General features: G+C 43.9%; 1 protein-coding gene across 6 annotated transcripts in view; it reads right to left on the minus strand.

The window, feature by feature from the left end:
- Window positions 1-1,057: 1,057 nt before the first annotated feature.
- The window catches only part of cep170aa (centrosomal protein 170Aa), a 63,746-nt gene continuing 46,274 nt past the window's right edge, over window positions 1,058-18,529 (minus strand). For 4 of the 6 annotated variants that reach the window (XM_071409418.1, XM_071409416.1, XM_071409419.1 and 1 more), the window contains 11 exons: window positions 16,914-17,503; window positions 14,152-14,295; window positions 12,094-12,229; window positions 10,408-11,976; window positions 10,031-10,081; window positions 6,982-7,237; window positions 4,795-5,005; window positions 4,122-4,378; window positions 3,924-4,017; window positions 3,747-3,798; window positions 1,058-3,563 (listed from right to left, as the gene is read on the minus strand). In XM_071409418.1, the coding sequence (XP_071265519.1) occupies window positions 3,307-3,563; window positions 3,747-3,798; window positions 3,924-4,017; window positions 4,122-4,378; window positions 4,795-5,005; window positions 6,982-7,237; window positions 10,031-10,081; window positions 10,408-11,976; window positions 12,094-12,229; window positions 14,152-14,295; window positions 16,914-17,503 (3,617 nt within the window). In that variant the 3' untranslated portion in view covers window positions 1,058-3,306. The remainder of the gene's footprint in view (window positions 3,564-3,746; window positions 3,799-3,923; window positions 4,018-4,121; window positions 4,379-4,794; window positions 5,006-6,981; window positions 7,238-10,030; window positions 10,082-10,407; window positions 11,977-12,093; window positions 12,230-14,151; window positions 14,296-16,913; window positions 17,504-18,529) is intronic. The other 2 variants (XM_071409421.1, XM_071409417.1) reach the window with 2 other exon arrangements.

The following is an 18,529-nucleotide window of genomic DNA, read 5'->3' on the forward strand; positions in this document are numbered from 1 at the left end:
ACCTTTTTTACTCCTGACCAATCACTCCCCTCTGCCGAAACCACAACCGCCTAACCATTGGCTGGATTGTTCCATCAATCAAATCTCAGGAAGTAGCTCCCAATATGAGCAAGAGAGGATGAGGGTAAATTAAACGAAAACTATCTACTTGAAAGTAATCGTCTCTTTTATCTGTGTACATCAATTTTTTTTATGTGAAAAGGCATGGCAGTAGTTTGTTTATCATGTCGAATATAATGGTACATTTCAGACGAACTTCAGACCAGTGTTAACTAGCTGGCCTCTGACATTCGTCCTAGTTTTACTATCAACTGGCTAGCTTTATCAGGCAGCGAGGGTAAAATGAATTTACAGTACCAGTCAAAAGTTTGGACACACCTACTCATTCCAGAGTTTTTCTTTATTTTACTATTTTCTACATTGTAGAAAAAGAGTGAAGACGTCAACACTATTAAATAACACATATGGAATTATGCAGTAACCAAAAAAGTGTTAAACACATCAAAATATATTTTATATTTGAGATTATTCTAAGTAGCCGCCTTAATGACAGTTAAAAATGCAGAAATACAAATTGTTGAAACTGTTTGCGCCCCTTTCTACCAGATGTGACATATAGGTCACATTGCATAACTATTGCTAGGAGTGTTTATTTATTTATTTTACAAATATGTTATTTGGGGTGCCCTTGGCCAGTCCTAGTCACTGCTTAATTTTCATTCACGGAAAAAGTGGGTCCATGGGATAAAATGGTTAAAGTTCAAAAAGTTAAAACAGTATCAACAATATTTTGACAAACAATCTATGTTCAGTCCGTTTGTAGATGCTAAGTTGGTTTGGTGTTTGTAGCTTTCAACTATTCAAGAACAGTGGCGAATCAAAATATTTCCCATTCAAGCCTATGGAGCTTTTATGAATCTTTAAAGGACAACCACACCTCAAGTATTCCAGACCGGTCTGCCTGTTTTAAAGTTTGAATGGCATTTCTAGCTTAACTAATTGAATACCAAACTGTTTTGTTTCACCAGCTAAAAGAAATGTCAATCGGGAAAGGATCGACACTTTTTATTTTATTGAAAATAAGTAACATATGTAAAATAACAAAAAACATAAAACACATGAATTGCAACAATAAAATACATTGAATGAACAACAAAATAAATAAAGTTGTGGTTTATACAAAACATGAAACAGAAAAGTAAAACACTGATAAGATAACAAATGTGTAAACTTTAAAAATAACCCCCCAAAAAGTGTACTGAGCACTTCATTTTTCCCATTGCTTTCTTTTATTTTATTTTATTTCATATACTGACAAACATGAAGGTTATGGTTAAGATAGTGTACTGAGAATAGCTACACAGAGGCAAGGCATCTAATTCTGATATCTGTTGTTGAATTTAGGTTTTTGGTTTTGTTCTTTTGTATCCAAAAACCACTCATAGTGACACTTGAAGAGCCTTTGACACATTTCATATTTTCTCACACTGCGATGTGCAAAATTATACCATTTCAGCCCACTACTTGATGATTACTCATAATTTAAAAAATGCCATTCTACTATTCAAACTGGGCACTTAGTGACATCAAAAGTCTGTATACAAAGCAGAAAAGATGGAGAGCATGTCTTCTGGTACCTAACTTCACTATTGCTTAAGTGTCTAAATACTGTTGCACTATCTTGAATTATTTTATACTACAACACATAACTTTACATGGAAAGGCTTGTACAATGGTCAGGCTAACCCTCCAAAAAGGAACTACAGAGAAGCAGCAAACTCAATGCGGAGGTCTAGGTATATACACACATACCGTATGAGTACATGAAAACATCCTCCCTTATGGAAATGTAGAAGAGGGAGCGATTCAATGTCAGTAAAAGGCTAAAGAAATCAAATGACTTATGATCATCATTCATACATGAAGTAATGACAGTGGTTACAGCGAATGAAGCTTTGACAGTAAGCTCTTTGCAGTCATGTTGTCTGATACAATTTCAAAAAACTATGTAAAGTCCTTGTAAATAAACACTAAACAGACAGAGGCCCCTTTGAAAGAAGACCCACCAGCTTTCTCCAACCAAGGCCATTCAGGGTGGACATCTTGTAAACTATTATGGACTCCAGAAAAAGAGCATGTTACTGTATGAAGTGTTACAGTAAATAAGGCTGATTCAAAACAGCCCAAGCTGAAACAAATAGGGTCATAGTCAGATTTTCGTTTCCACTTCCAGTTTGCAAAGACACCACATATAAAGTAATGCAAATCATATGAAATATGTCACTCAGGTCAAGGACCAGGCTTAGGCTACATACAAGCAGCACTGTACTGTAACATAGTTTAAAATTGTACTGTAATATAGTCTAAAACCGTATCAAAATGGTTTTATGTGAATTGCATATCACCATAACAATGTATTTGATTCGCTGGGTACATAATTGCTCAGAAAAGTTGAAATTCAGTATTTTAGTCAAATGTGTGCAGAAAACAGATAGAAAACATATTACCAGCAAAACAGATAAATTGCCATTCAAAATACAATACGTAACATTTCTTGAGTTTGCTCCACAGTACACTTATTTCACTTCAGGAAACTTGGCTCACATAAAAAAAAAATCTGTACTGTTAGCTTTGGTAAGTTTGAATTACTATAGTATAAGAAGAACATTTGTTTCCTGAAAGCAATTGTTTTCATACAATCGACAACTCCTACTAAATTAGTATGATTAATTTCGATGACACAAACAAGTTTTCCGAAAGAGAACGCTCTACTCAGTCGATCTTGGTACTATATGTCAATGCTACTTGTTGCGACACAAATACAAAGTGTTCACTGTTTAGCTGGTGCCAGTATGAAGGGTAAGAAGAAAGATGGGGAGGCACTCTAGAAGTTGTCTTTACCACAGGGTGTGTCTGTGGCCAGTTTGCATGGAGGAGGATGGTAACCAAACTCCAGAATGCAAATATGCCTGGCTAGAGGTCGACCACACACATTGCTGACTGCCACTCCTCTGTGTGTATCGATTGATGCGAGCTGCTTGACTTAGTGGTGTTGTTCATGTCCATTGACATTAATAAATAATATGCCATTTAGCAGACACTTTTACCCAAAGTGACGTAGTCATGCATGCATGACTGTACGTCTAAAGAGAAGGGAAGAAATCCTGCTTAAGGCCTGTCCTGTTGGGTTCTGACATACAGTAGACTATAGGATGGTGGATCTTCATTCAGAAAACTTCAGAAAGAGGGGAAATTGTTCTTTGAGGTGGGTGTTCTACATATGAAGCTGCGCAGAGGGTGTGAATGTCACTTCTGGGGGATGGCACTCTCTTCTCCACTGGGGTGGATGCGGTTGAATTGCAGGCCTCCCAGGTCTCTGGCTGACCCAGACCCCTCAGTGGGGGCTGAGGAGGCGGTGTTGCCCCTGGCTGAGGCTGTGGGGCCTGGGAGGGCCTCCTGGGGCCCCTGAGAACCAGGAGTGGGCTTGGGTGTAAGGGGGCTGGTCAGGCCAAGGCTGCTCAGGGCATCCAGGGTGCCGTCAGGATCCACCATTACATTTATCACTGAATGAGAAATACAGGAGATTGGTTCAAATGGATGAGCTTGTGTTTGATTGGGATCATACAGTATATGATAAAGCAAGTGGAATGTATGTAGTGAAACTAAATGTGTTTATAAGTCTGAATCTATTTGCAATACTGCTGCCCACAGAGTCTTCTTAGTGGTGGTCTACCATGCTATCTTACCTTGTAGCTGCTTCTCCACTCTCTTCAGCTCCACGAGGATAGAGGAGATCTGCTGTTCCAGGAGAGAAAAGGGGAAGGCAGTGACACGAGAGAGGAATAAAAGGTTGCTTCGTTATGACAATTTATTTCTAAAAATAAATAAGGAAAAAATACCTTTATAACCTGTTTCTTCCTTACCTTGTTAGAGGTTTTGAGAAGTGGTATATCGCTCTCAGATCGGAGTTTGCTCTCAATCTCATCCCAATTCCTGTCCTTGTCTTTAAACAATATTCTGGAAAAATCATTGACCATAAAGTTGCTTTGCTTAATATCTCCTTGATCTCTTGTGAATGTCAGATATACAGATATAAACAACTTAAAGAGCTTGATTGTTACCGTATTTTTCCTGCTGTTTTGTCAACAGACTGTCTGATTTTAGCTGACAGCTGAGAGACAGATGTGAGCAGCAGACTGTCCACCACTGCCTCATCCCTGTTCCATGTGCGTCTGCGGAGGGCAGAGTGGGAGTCCAGGCTGTCTGGGGCGCGGGGACGGAGCTCCACAGGGCGTCCGTTTATCTCAGGGGCCTTGTTCTGCACCATGGGAGGAATCTTCCTGAAGTTGAGGCTCTCGTCAAAGACACGGTCAACCAGCTATGAGGGGCAGAGGAAGACCTTGTTAGTTATATGGGGCAGCTGTATGATTGTTAACCATGAATGGAACATTTATACTGTATCTTCTCTGTATGAATGTATGTATGCTATGGCCATGCTACAGATTAACTAGATTATCATAGTTATGAGTTACATAGTTATGAATTAGGTATTAAAGAAGTTAGCAGAGAAAGGTCAATGAAAGCTTGTTAAGAGAATGCATATACACCTTTTAGTCATATCTGATCAGTATACAGCAGGTATACTCAAAATGGGATACAAGAAATGCAGTTCACAGTCCACACCTTCGGCAGCAGATCAAAGATAAAGTGATGCTGAAGCAGAAGCCATTGAGCGTTAGTAGTTTAGAAAAGGAAGGAAGGAAGGTAGGAGAGAATAAAGTAAATGTCAAGCACCTTTTGCATGCCCTCCTGCGTGCGGCCTACCTCTTCGCGGGTATCGATGGCGGAGCCGGGCGTCGTGGCGGCGGTGCTGACCGTGGTGCTGGGAGCCGTTCCAGAGGAGCTGACCGAGTCGATCTCTCCGGCCACGTCATGGATCTCCCGGGCGAGGATGGCCAGGTCCTTGGCCAGGTCTTGACTGATCCTACGCACACAGGGAAATAACCTATGATACATCAGACGGGCTGCTGGAGCTGGGCAGAGAGTGACACTTCAATAAATCAGTACACACAAACAGATGTCTCACAATGATATAAACCAAGACTACTCATTAGACATTGAGAGACGTCTGCATGTCAGCCTCAACAAAAAGCAATTTGTTTAATGTATAATTAACTGACACAGCACAACACAGAACCATTCTACATACTGTCCACTAGATGGAGGTAAGACCATTTTCAATGTGAATTAACAATATTCACTTGTAAATGATCATATCCTTTACAAGCATTTTATGCAAGGAACCTGAACTTCAAAAATGCTTTACTAAGAGCTGCTTACGATAATATATTGTCCTCCATTACTTTAAATGTCCTTGTCTGATGCGTAAGAAATTCCTTGTGCTTGCTCTTATGAGGCTGGTTGAATCAATCCTTTTCTCACTGCTGTCTGCTCAGTTCAGTCTCCCTGTGACTACTAGGTCAAGTGGAAGATATGCAGGATGAGGAAGGGTGCAGGGAAGAGGAGAGAGACAGTGACTAATGATAAACCAACCTTTCCTTGCAGGAGAACACAGGAGCTCTATGTCTAAGATGGTATGGTTCTATCTCATGACCACCATACTGTGTGAAAGTCCCTGCTGAGTCGGGAACCATTTATTACAGCTTCACAGAACAGAGTCAGAGTGGACTTACTAAAGATGACCGTTGTTTGATCAGACAGAAAACACTAAGCCATTCATTGGGCAGCCCTATCTACAGATAGTATCTTATTTACCAATTGTGCCATGTCCATGAGGCATATAAACTGAACTGAACTTCCTTGTGGATTCAAATAACAAATATTTGTGATATGAATGAGTAAAAGTAGATGGATTCTTGTGTGTGTTTGTGTGTGTCCCAGCTAGCACATTTGGTTCCATGGAAGTTGTGGGGACGTTACGTTTTTTCCCCCCACTAGTTCTGGGAATGAAGCCATAAGTTTCCAGACCGGTAAAACTGAACGTTTTTTAAATGAACATTTTGCCTGTTCTGGGAGTGTACATTTGTAGGTTGCAGGGAGGTTCTGACAACATTTTACTATGGTTCCCTGAAAGTTTACGTTCTGAGAACGGAAATGAAAAAGGTAATTAAATAATGTTCTGAAAACATGTTTCAATAATGCTTTTAATAATGCTGCTAGCTTAGTTTGGGTTAACTGTTTTGAACTCCATGTACAGATAGGGCACACGGAAATTCATTTGCTTAGGCATCAGTCATATTTATTTTTTATTGTGGCACTGTGTCGGTGAGATTCAAACCTATGATCTTCTATTATCTATCCATGGAATTAGTCCACTGCGCCACCAGGACATGTCATGTTTTTTAAATTCATACAAAGCTGTTAATTTTAGTCCATTCAAACAGACCCCATTTTAAAGGAATCAATCATTAATTGAGATTAGGCGTGGCCAATTAGTGGGTGCAGCCAACTCACCTGAACACTTAACAACATAGGTGGGAATTTCAGTACTTCAGCATAACGTTTTCTACATGTTTCCTTATGGTTCTATTTAAAGTCATGTTCTCAAATTGTTCTGAGAATTTTAAGAAACACCTTTCTTCTGTGGGAATTTCAGTTCTTCAGCATAATGTTTTCTGCAAGTTTCTCAGAACACAAAAAACATTAGTAACGTTCTAAGAACGCTATTTAAAAATATGCATTCCGTTCTCAGCTCAACAAAACTCTTTCTATCTTCTAAGAAACATATGGTTCTCAGAACATTATGTACTAGCTGGGTATCCTGCACCATTCCCAGAACGTTGTGGGAAGGTTGTATGCTAAATAACCATAGGACAACCACGCTCTCACCAAGCTCTAAGAAACATATGGTTCTCAGAACATTATGCGCTAGCTGAGGTGTGTGTATATGTGTTTGTGTATGTACACGTGCAGTCTTGTGTATGCATGTGTGAGTATGTATAAGTCGGAGTAGATGAGTACCTGGCAATCTCCTCGCTGTGAGCAGTCCAGTCCTTGATGTACTCCTCCTGCTCTCTCATGCGGTGTTTGAGGACCACGCCTCCAGGGCCAACCTGACCAGAGTTAAGGCTGCTGGTGGAGCCCCCTAGTCTGGTACCCCTCAGGACCGAGTGGGGGCGCAGGGGGCGCCCGGGTTTGGGGGAGTTCCTGTTGGAGCCAAACTCCTCCTCTGAGGTGGATCCGTACTCTGGGGGCAGCCGTCTCCACCTGTTAGAGGCTAAGGTCAGGTAGAAAGATATAGTTATCAAGAGATAATTTGTGTTTTGTTTGAAGTCATTTCACTCACTCAGAAAGCACCGGATGCTCACAGTGTCTAACGCATTCTATCTTAAAGTTAAAGCCAAGCAGATTTCTGTAACTCTGAACTCTAGACAAATAATAGACAAGATATTCTGTAGGCTGATAGCCTGACATGAGGCTGGTGGAATGTAGGCTGATAGCCTGACATGAGGCTGGTGGAATGTAGGCTGATAGCCTGACATGGGGCTGGTGGATTGTAGGCTGATAGCCTGACATGAGGCTGGTGGAATGTAGGCTGATAGCCTGACATGGGGCTGGTGGTATGTTGGCTGATAGCCTGACATGGGGCTGGTGGAATGTTGTCTGATAGCCTGACATGAGGCTTGTGGAATGTTGGCTGATAGCCTGACATGAGGCTGGTGGAATGTAGGCTGATAGCCTGACATGAGGCTTGTGGAATGTTGGCTGATAGCATGACATGAGGCTGGTGGAATGTAGGCTGGTGGAATGTAGGCTGATAGCCTGACATGAGGCTGGTGGAATGTAGGCTGATAGCCTGACATGAGGCTGGTGGAATGTAGGCTAATAGCCTGACATGAGGCTGGTGGAATGTAGGCTGATAGCCTGACATGAGGCTGGTGGAAAGTGGTCTGGTGGTGGAAATGTATATGGTTTTAACAGTGGCACATAATCAGAGAAGGTATACTACTTGCTCTCTCCCTCTAGCCAGACAATATTAACATATATTGTTATAGTAAGTTATAGTATTGTCGGATGTTGCCACAGTGTCCCCCGACCCCCCCTGACTCAGCCTCCAGTATCTATGCTGTAATAGTCCATGTGCCAGGGGGCTAGGGTCAGTAATTCTCCTGTTTTATCTGGTGTCCTGTGTGAATTTAAATATACTTCCTCTAATTATCTCTTTCTTTCTCTCTCTCTCTCCCCTCCCAGAGGACCTGAGCCCTAGGACCATGCCTCATGACTACCTGGCCTGATGACTCATGGCAGTGCCCAGTCCACCTGGTCGTGCTGCTGCTCCAGTTTCAACTGCTCTGCCTGCGGCTATGGAACCCTGACCTGTTCACCGGACATGCTACCTTGTCCTGCTATTTTTGACTCTCCCTCTCGCTCTCTCTACCACACCTGCTGTCTCGACCTCTGAATGCTCGGCTATGAGGTGCTGATCTGTTGCACCCTGTACAACCACTGTGATTATTATTTGACCCTGCTGGTCATCTATGAACGTTTGAACATCTTGAAGAACAATCTGGCCTTAATGGCCATGTAATCTTATAATCTCCACCTGCACAGCTAGAAGAGGACTGGCCACCCCTCAGAATCTGGTTTGTCTCTAGGTTTCTTCCTAGGTTCCTGCCTTTCTAGGGGAGTTTTTCCTAGCCACCGTGGTTCTACATCTGCATTGCTTGCTGTTCAGGGTTTAAGGCTGGATTTCTGTATAAGCACTTTGTGAAATCTGCTGATGTAAAAAGGGCTTTATAAATACATTTAATTGATTGATTGTAATGTATCTTCCTAGGTAGACCTGAATCCAGTGCTTGACTGTCTCAGTTTCCTGTTTCCAGTGACGACACTCTTTAAAAAAAAGGTGCTGTCTAGAACCTAAAAGGGTTATTCAGCTGTCCCCATAGGAGAACCCTTTGAAGAGCCATTTTTGGTTCCAGGTAGAACCATTTTGGGTTCCAGGTAGAACCATTTTGGGTTCCATGTAGAAACTTTTCCACGGAGGGTTATATTGTACATGGAACCCAAAAGGGTTCTACCTGGAACCAAAAAGGGTTCTCCTATGGGTACAGCTGAAGAACCCCTTTGGAACCCTTTTTTCTAAGAGTGTACTGCTCTGTTAGAAGGTGAGGTCACTGCCACACTCATGGTGGATTAGTTACTCATTTTAGGGAATGTGTTAAGCCATCCCACTGGGCAAAAACAGCTTGAATCAACGTTGTTTCCTCGTCATTTCAACAACAAAAAATCTATGTGATGATGTTGAATCAACATGGAAAACTGATTAGATTTGCAAAATGTCTTTTTTCACCCAACTTTTAACCTAAATCCAATAACACAGTGATTTTTTGTTTGTTTGTTGATTTCACATTGAATTCACGTTAGCTGACAACTCAACCAAAGGTGAAATTAAAAATAGACATTGAACTGATGTCTGTACCCAGTGGGATCACAATGTCACATCTGCACCTAATGGCCTGTTGCCTGTACATGGATGACTTAATGCTCTCTCTAGATTTCAAATATATTAATTGGATTCACTGTAGTAACATTTTACTTAACTACATGACAAGTTCTAATATGCTATGACAATGTCTTAAATTAATATTTCCACTAGGCGGAGTACAGCCACTAAATAACACAATCCAGCGCTGCCCACAACATTTGCTCGTCTTGCATCAGCAATGATGTTAGGTTGGCTCAGTAACACTTGATGTAATCATTTTGGCTCTGTAACCCTTAGCTTATTGGCAATTAAGATTGAATAAAAGATTGGTCAGCTTTTGGCCAATAAGAGGGTTTGGGCAAATAACAATTCACTTCTATCCAATTTGAAACTTGTGTCCATAGTAATTTAGGGTACCTCTACATCTAACAGACATAAACAGTTCCAATAAGATATAAGGTTGGAGTAGAGCATTAGGGTTATCATTGTAGTGGCAGGTTGAAGAGAGGGATACATCACACACACACTTAACACACCACACTAAACACACACACACACACAGAGCTCTCTCTGGTACAGTACCCATGAGCTCCTCCTCTGAAGGGTCAGGCTCAGGCTCAGGCTGAGGGCTCTCTGAACAGGACAGACAGCCAGACAATGAGAGTGATTTACACTGATCACAACACACACATGGACAAGGACAAACAATGACCAAGAAAGGACAAGAAGCAGGGCGAGCCTATCCAAAAACTGCAATGATGTAATAGTGGAAGAATCCTAAACATTCCTTTACACCAGAATGGGGGGAGACAAAGGGCTGGGAAAAAAACACACAAGATAGCATTTGACTTGCTCCTTTACCCCTTAACTGTTTTTTACATTAAATAATAGAATACTGAATGTTTCAAGCTGTACCTTATATCAGAGGGAATGTATCGGAGATGAGAGCAGGATCTCACCTGAGGGAGTGCTGTGGACGGAGGGGCTGATTCTGGACTTGGCCTCGGTCAGCTTGGACACACTGTTAGCCCTCATGCGAGGAGCCATTTTGTTGTCGGTGGGGGTGGAGGAGCGGAGTCCCAGACGCAGGGCGGTCTCTGCAGACAAGCGAGGGGAGGAGGTGCTGCTCCGGCCCACAGTACACTCTGAGTCACTACGGGTCGAGATGGAGCCCAGCCGCGTCCTCCTGGGCTGGGCCAGCATGTCCAGCCGCGAGGGGCCTTTACGACCAGACGGAGGCTTGGATGTGGAACTGGTGGTGGACACCTCGGAGGCCACAGACATCCTGTCTGCATCGGGCAGGTCCGTGTCGGACGTGTCCCCCAGCCGGGCCCGGCGGAGCAGGGACGTTCTGGTAGGCCGTGGCTGGGGCAGAGAGGCCTGTTTCCCCAGAGAGGAAGCTGTGGCGGCCTGGAGGGTCTTACTGGACTTACTAGAGCTGGTCTTGCTGCTGGATTTGGCCTCCAGTTTTGAATGTAGCAGGTCATCCGTAGAGGTGAAGTGGCTGCGGCCGTACGAGCGACTATACAAACTCTCCTGGTCAGAGGAGAGGATGTCGGAGATGGGGAAAGACGAGGTCTGATCGTCATCCGTGAGGTCCTGGGATGGTTGGCGTGCCCGCGAGGAGGCAGGCTGGACGGAGCGGCGGACATCTGGCCGGCTGGGATCGGTTCTGGTTTTGGTCTTTCTCTCCAGGCGCTCGCGGGCGTTGGTGCTGGCAGCGGTTTTGGAGGTTGAGCTCAGGTTGCTCTTCTCCTTGTGCAGGCTGCTTAGGGAGCGGCGTTTCTGGTGGGCTGCTTTCTTCTCTCCCTCCCCTGCTGCCTGGCTATAGGTGCTGGCCGTGTCCACGTCTGACTCGGGGGAGATGGAACCTGCCCGGTTGGCTCTGTCCAGCTTGTTCTCATCCCTCAGCTTGGCCTCCAGGAAGGCCATGACAGCCTCTGTGTCCTTCAGCAGGGTGGCTGTGTCCATGCTGCCCACAGAGTCGCTGCGCTCGCGGCCCAGGACACCAGCACCACATTTGATCCGGGGGATCAGCTCAATGGGCACCACACCACTGGGCTTCTCGATGGTGAAACTGCCCTGGCGGACCAGAGGCTTGCCCCCTGACTTCTCCCCCCCGTCCCCTCCTTCTTTGCTGTGGTGCTGAATCCTGTCCTCCGCCCACCTCCTTCTCTCCTCGGACCTCTTCTCACTGCTGCTCATAGGTCTGAGAGGGGGCTTGGAGGAGGCCTGTAGCGGGGCCTTGGTCTGTTTCTGTTTGCCCTTCATCATATCCCCCTCCTCTACGGAGGTAAAGCACGCCCCGTCTCCTTTATGCTCCACCTGGCTCTTCTCCTGGGGCTCCGTGTCCTGTTTCTCCCCGATCTCTGAGCGATGCAGGCCTAGGCCGGACAAGCTCTTCCCTGGCTTAGCCCGGGGGTCGTCGATAGGGAGCTGGGGGAGGGTCCTGCGTTTGCGCTCGGTGAGACTGGAGGTGGCAGAGCTGGCGCTTCGGATGGACACGCCCGACTCAAAGGCATCCGCTTCTGGTAGAAATAAACAAAAATAGTAAAGCTACATTTATAGAAGAAAATACACCTTCACTAATACAGATGCAGATCCACATGATCCTGGTTTTGGTAAATATAGGAGCCCTACTGTACCTCTCTGCTGATGGACGAAGGCAGGTGACTCAGCCCCAGACCCTTCTGGGTCAGTCCTGGTGTGGTTAGCAGATAGACTGGCCCACTGAGACACCCAGCGACTACTGCCCACTGCCACCGGGTTCTCAGACACACTCTGACGAGAGAGAGTGCAAGAGAGAGAGAGAATGCGAGAGAGAGAGAGAGAGAGAATGCGAGAGAGAGAGAATGCGAGAGAAAGAGAGAGAGAGAGAGAGAGAGAGAGAGAGAGAGAGAGAGAGAGAGAGAGAGAGAGAGAGAGAGAGAGAGAGTTAGTCTCTCTTGACAGACTCATGGCACTTCACCCCATTGAGATATAGCGGCTGTGGGAAGAGACAGTTAACCTAGCAAATCAACACGTCCCTGCTACTGGCCACATAGAGCTGGAGGGAGTATCCACATGTAGCAGGACACAGAACACAATGCTGCTGCCATTCGTTCACCTCTGAATGCTCTTATGTTTCAGTGATGAGCCTGAAGAGTCAAATCATATTCATTATGTGTTAGCTGATTCATATTTTAAACTAAGCATGGGAATGTCAAATGATCTGTCTCTGGCTATATCAGTTATTTTATTACACTCTAGTCCTACTGAGGAGAATATATTGTTTTCACAGAGCCAAAGTGTATTCCTTTGCATGGAGTCCTATCAGAAAGTCACAAGCTAAAGCAGAAATAGTACTGAACAGAATATCGAGATCAGAGATCCACATATACATCAGATAGACTATTGTAGCCTACTGTATATAAAGTCTCCTTCCTCCCCTCGTGCTTGAATGGAACTTGCCTGGAGGGGGAAAAGTGTAATTTCTCATCGCTCTATGAACTAGGTCAGGCACTGAGTGGCCTACTCTGTCAATAACAAGGAAGTGGTCAAGTCAGGGAGTGCCTGGTTGACACAACTAGTCCACTACTCCCCTTCCAACAGAGTCATCTTTATGCAATCAGGAGCTCTTGCTTTCCTCCATTTAGAGTAAATAGATATGCCACTTTAGACAGGCCTCTGTCACTCATTTCTGGTTTGTGCATCATTCCCCTCAGAACACGAAAACAATGGGAGTTCCACTGGAAAATAAATGCTATTTTGGCATATTAACACTCAACAGTCTTCAGAGGCTGTCCCGTCCCTGAGAAGGAATCTGAGGGTCACAGAAAAAGACAGCGAGCGACTCCACCCTAGTACGTCAGGGTCATAGTAATGAATCTCAGTAATGTTTACATTTCTCAAGCATCACATCACTGAATGAGATACAGTTGAGGTTTACATACACCTTAGACAAATACATTTAAACTCAGCTTTTCACAATTCCTGACATTTAATCCTAGTAAAAATTGCCTGTTTTAGGTCAGTTAGGATCACCACTTTATTTTAAGAATGTGAAATGTCAGAATAATAGTAGAGAGAATGATCCATTTCAGCTTTTATTTCTTTCATCACATTCCCAGTGGGTCAGAAGTTTACATACACTCAATTAGTATTTGGCAGCATTGCCTTTAAATTGTTTAACTTGGGTCAAACTTTTTGGGTAGCCTTCCACAAGCTTCCCACAATAAATTGGGTGAATTTTGGCCCATTCCTCCTGACAGAGCTGGTGTAACTGAGTCAGGTTAGTAGGCCTCCTTGCTCACACACGCTTTTTTAGCCTATCAGAAGCTTCTAAAGCCATGACATTATTTTCTGGAATTTTCCAAACTGTTTAAAGGCACAGTCAACTTAGTGTATGTAAACTTCTGATCCACTGGAATTGTGATACAGTGAATTATAAGTGAAATAATCTGTCTGTAAACAATTGTTGGAAAAATGACTTGTGTCATGCACAAAGTAGATGTCCTAACCGAATTGCCAAAACTATAATTTGTTAACAAGAAATTTGTGGAGTGGTTGAAAAACGAGTTTTAATGACTCCAACTTAAGTGTATGTAAACTTCCGACTTCAACTGTAGATGCTATCAGGTGTTGGTAGCCTGGTGACTATGATGACTAAAAGCTGTGAGAGATTGGGTATAATAATTTGTGTCTCCATGGAAGGGGTGTTTTACCTCAGATGGAAGGCAGCTTGGTTTCGCAGTTTCTCCCGTCTCTGTGGTCTTCCTCCTCTCCTTCTTCTCCTTCCCCGCTTCTCCCTGTTGGTGTTCTACTGGTCCTGAGACAGACGGATCCTGTTTCTGCTCCACCCCAAACACCTGGGCATCAAGAAAATAAAGAGCTTCATGACTCATCACTGCCACTCACGGTAGTCTACTACATAGACAAAGGTGGCTGATATTGGACCAACATGAGGGCCAGTTGGATCAAAGCACTGCCCCCACACACTTCATACATCCATTACGGCCATGTAAAAAGACAGGGAGCAGTATGCCAATTACTGTGTCAGCTAATTATAGGAATTACCATCATCACACTTCTAGTTTAGAAAAGACTACCCAGTCTATGCTCTAAATAAATCTGACAACCAATGCCCCACCCACTCTCCACTTACTCCATGCCCAAATTACCATCTTTTAAGTCCCATATAAATATTTAATGAGTCAAAAATGACATCTCAGGGCTACATGTTGAAAAGTTTAAACTGAGCTTTTTGGGGGGAATCTTAAGCCAGCAGTAAATCCTTACTCCTCTACTTCTGAGACTCGCCCTTTTAGAAATCTTTTCATTCAGCATGAGAAAGCATGCAGGCAGCTGTTACATAAGCAAACCGGTGGTTTTCTAAACTCCCTGGAGGACGATCGAATAATGGAGAGAGCTCGATGGTGAGCCCCATTAGATTTGCTCTACAGCGGTATGTAACATGTGGAATGCTGTGTTCAAAGTGAGCGCTAGCTAAAGGCTAACCTTGTTTTGCAGCAAGGTATTATGATCATAAACTAGTCCCTAGGTGTCAATAGAACAGTGCATTTGGAAGAAGGCGAGGATGGATGATGACATTTCTGCTCATCTTTTCTAAATTGTGTATGCTTAAGGGAGTTACTCATGAGTCTTATGAATGAGTCTTGTGCATGAGTCTTATGAGTGAGTCTTGTGCGTGAGTCTTATGAGTGAATCTTGTGCGTGAGTCTTATGAATGAGTCTTGTGCGTGAGTCTTATGAGTCTTGTGCGTGAGTCTTATGAATGAGTCTTGTGCGTGAGTCTTATGAATGAGTCTTGTGCGTGAGTCTTGTGGGTGAGTCTAATGAATGAGTCTTGTGTGTGAGTCTTATGAATGAGTCTTGTGCGTGAGTCTAATGAATGAGTCTTGTGTGTTGAGTCTTATGAATGAGTCTTGTGCGTGAGTCTAATGAATGAGTCTTGTGTGTGAGTCTTATGAATGAGTCTTGTGCGTGAGTCTTATGAATGATTCTTGTGCGTGAGTCTTGTGCGTGAGTCTAATGAATGAGTCTTGTGTGTGAGTCTTATGAATGAGTCTTGTGCGTGAGTCTAATGAATGAGTCTTGTGTGTGAGTCTTATGAATGAGTCTTGTGTGTGAGTCTTATGAATGAGCCTTGTGCGTGAGTCTTATGAATGAGTCTTGTGCGTGAGTCTTATGAATGAGTCAACTCCAGCCACTTTAATAATGGGAATTGATGGAAATTATGTAAAAATGTATCACTAGCCACTTTAAACAATGCCACTTAATATAATGTTTACATACCCTACATTACTCATCTCATATGTATATGTATATACTGTACTGTATATCATCCACTGCATCTTGCCATCTTTATGTAACACATGTATCACTAGCCACTTTAAACTATGCCACTTTATGTTTACATACCCTACATTACTCATCTCATATGTATAGACTGTACACTATACCATCTACTGCATCTTGCCTATGCCGTTCCGTACCATCACTCATTCATATATCTTTATGTACATATTCTTTATCCCTTTACACTTGTGTGTATAAGGTAGTAGTTGTGGAATTGTTAGGTTAGATTACTTGTTGGTTATTACTGCATTGTCGGAACTAGAAGCACAAGCATTTCGCTACACTCGCATTAATATCTGCTAACCATGTGTATGTGACAAATAACATTTGATTTGATTTGATTTTGAGTCTTGTGCGTGAGTCTTATGAATGAGTCTTGTGCTGTGTTAACTGTGTTTTTTATTATGGCAGCTGTTGCACTGGATTGTGACAGCCAGGTTATGCAGCAGGTTATATAGCTCACTCTCTCATTGTGTATGGCTGTTTATATGAGCTAACCCTAATTAGAACAGAGAGACTTAAGGGAAATTGATCGCCACATCAGCGCAAAGACCTATGCTGCTGGGTATACCATTTCCTGACAGAAACATTTCTTTGTTAATATACCATTGAAAATGTGTATATTAGTGAGTGCCTGATCAAGACCTTCAGTGTATAAAAGTGTTAGACTACATATTGTACAATGTAAATATTTTCAATTGGTCTCGCAACGAACACATTCAGTTGGAAATAAAATACATTACAAAATTAAATCCAATACACTTTTACCCATGGGTCAGAGAGCATCAGAGGACATAGTAAAATGCTTTTAATTCGGAAAATAGCGATGTAATAATTCATTATGACAGATCATTACAGCTTCAAAAGCTCAGCATGCTTAGTGGATGTTATTTATGAATTTTAGAAAACTGAAGAAAAATAACATGACCTTTGATACAGTTAATTCAAGACACATAGAACTTGGCCATTCTTACATTCAAACCAGGTCAGCTTTCCTACCTGCAATTCAGAAAATATTTTTTTCAAATAAAAATCGGATTCACAGCATCCCAACCCATAACGATAAATCCTTGAGGTGTGTGAAAATACTTCAGAAAGCTGACCATACCTTGTCTATCATGCGCCTGGCCTCCTCCTCCTCAGGGTTGCGGTTCTCCAGCTCAATGGTGTAGGTTCCCTTATCGCTCTGGTCATCCTCCTGCTCCCTGTCCCCCTGAGACCGAGGGTTCCTCAGACCCTCCTCACTGGGGCTGGGCTCAGTGGTCTGGTGACCCGTACTGACCGAGCTCCTTCCTATGCTCTGGTCCTCAGACCTCTGCTTCATCAGGACCCGGGCGGCCGTGGGGGCACCCGCTATCAGTGCCGCTGATAACGGGGCCTTGCTGAAGTCTGTGGCTGTGGTCGTGGTAGAGGGGGACTTAGGGTGGGAGGGGGGCGTGGGGCACAGAGCCTCCCCGGCCACGCCCCCAAGCAGCGGTGCAGTCTGGGAGAAGGAGTAGGATCGTCGCTTGCGGGGGTTGTCGTCATCGTAGAACTCGATCATGAAGGCGGTCCTGTTGCTGGTGGTCCGGCCCCCCTGACCCCCCTGTCCTCCCTGCGCCACCCTCAGCCTCTCCTCCAAAGCCAGCCTCCGGTTGCCGAAGCGCAGACCAATCCCGTTCTCGGAGTCGCTCTGGGTGCCGTCCTCATGCTTGCTGCCTGGGAGGGCCAAAAGAGGAGAGCACATACCTGAGTTACTGTGCATACAGGAAACACTAAACATCCAACCTCTGACCATTCAACTGCTAATTATGACTTAGCGCGAGAAAGCGAGAAGGACAGGCCTCCATAGCCCTCTATGATGCAATCCAATATGCGGCAGCACTCCAGACTTCACCCAGCCACAGTAATACCAGCCCTGCCTCCTCAGTGGGCAGAGGGGGGAGAGGAGGGGGTTGGAGGAAGGAGCAGGAGCAGGAAGGGTGGAGGGAGGAGGGAAAGTGGGTATTCTTTAGCGGGGGCTTAGGAAATAGCATGAAATCAGACCTGACAGTGGTGGGTTCAGAGGCAGAAATCACCAGGCCACTCTGGAGACAGAGGCCTTTCAAGCAGCAGCCCCAGACAAAGGAACTGTTAGGAGCCTCACAGCGCTGCCTGTCTCTGAGTGACTAGAGCTGGCTGGCCCCGGGCCCACATGAGTCAGACTGCAACTCCTCCACCTCATCACACACAGCACATAGACACATCTAGCAAAAACAACACAGTTAACCCTACTACACAGTACAGAACAAACAACACAGTTAACCCTACTACACAGTACAGAACAAACAACACAGTTAAACCTACTACACAGTACAGAACAAACAATACAGTTAACCCTACTACACAGTACAGAACAAACAACACAGTTAACCCTACTACACAGTACAGAACAAACAACACAGTTAACCCTACTACACAGTACAGAACAAACAACACAGTTAACCCTACTACACAGTACAGAACAAACAACACAGTTAACCCTACTACACAGTACAGAACAAACAACACAGTTAACTCTACAAAGCACAGAGGCACATCCAATCAAATAACGTTATTAACCGTAATATACAACATAAAGAGACAGCCAACAAAACAACAGTTAACCCTACTACACAGCACAGCAGCGTTAACCCTCTAACACACGGACAAATGTCAAATGTAAAAACACACAAGAACATTCACAACCTTCTACAGTAAGTGAGT

The sequence above is a fragment of the Salvelinus alpinus genome, chromosome 7 (genome assembly GCF_045679555.1).
Source record: "Salvelinus alpinus chromosome 7, SLU_Salpinus.1, whole genome shotgun sequence".
Lineage (NCBI taxonomy): Eukaryota > Metazoa > Chordata > Actinopteri > Salmoniformes > Salmonidae > Salvelinus > Salvelinus alpinus.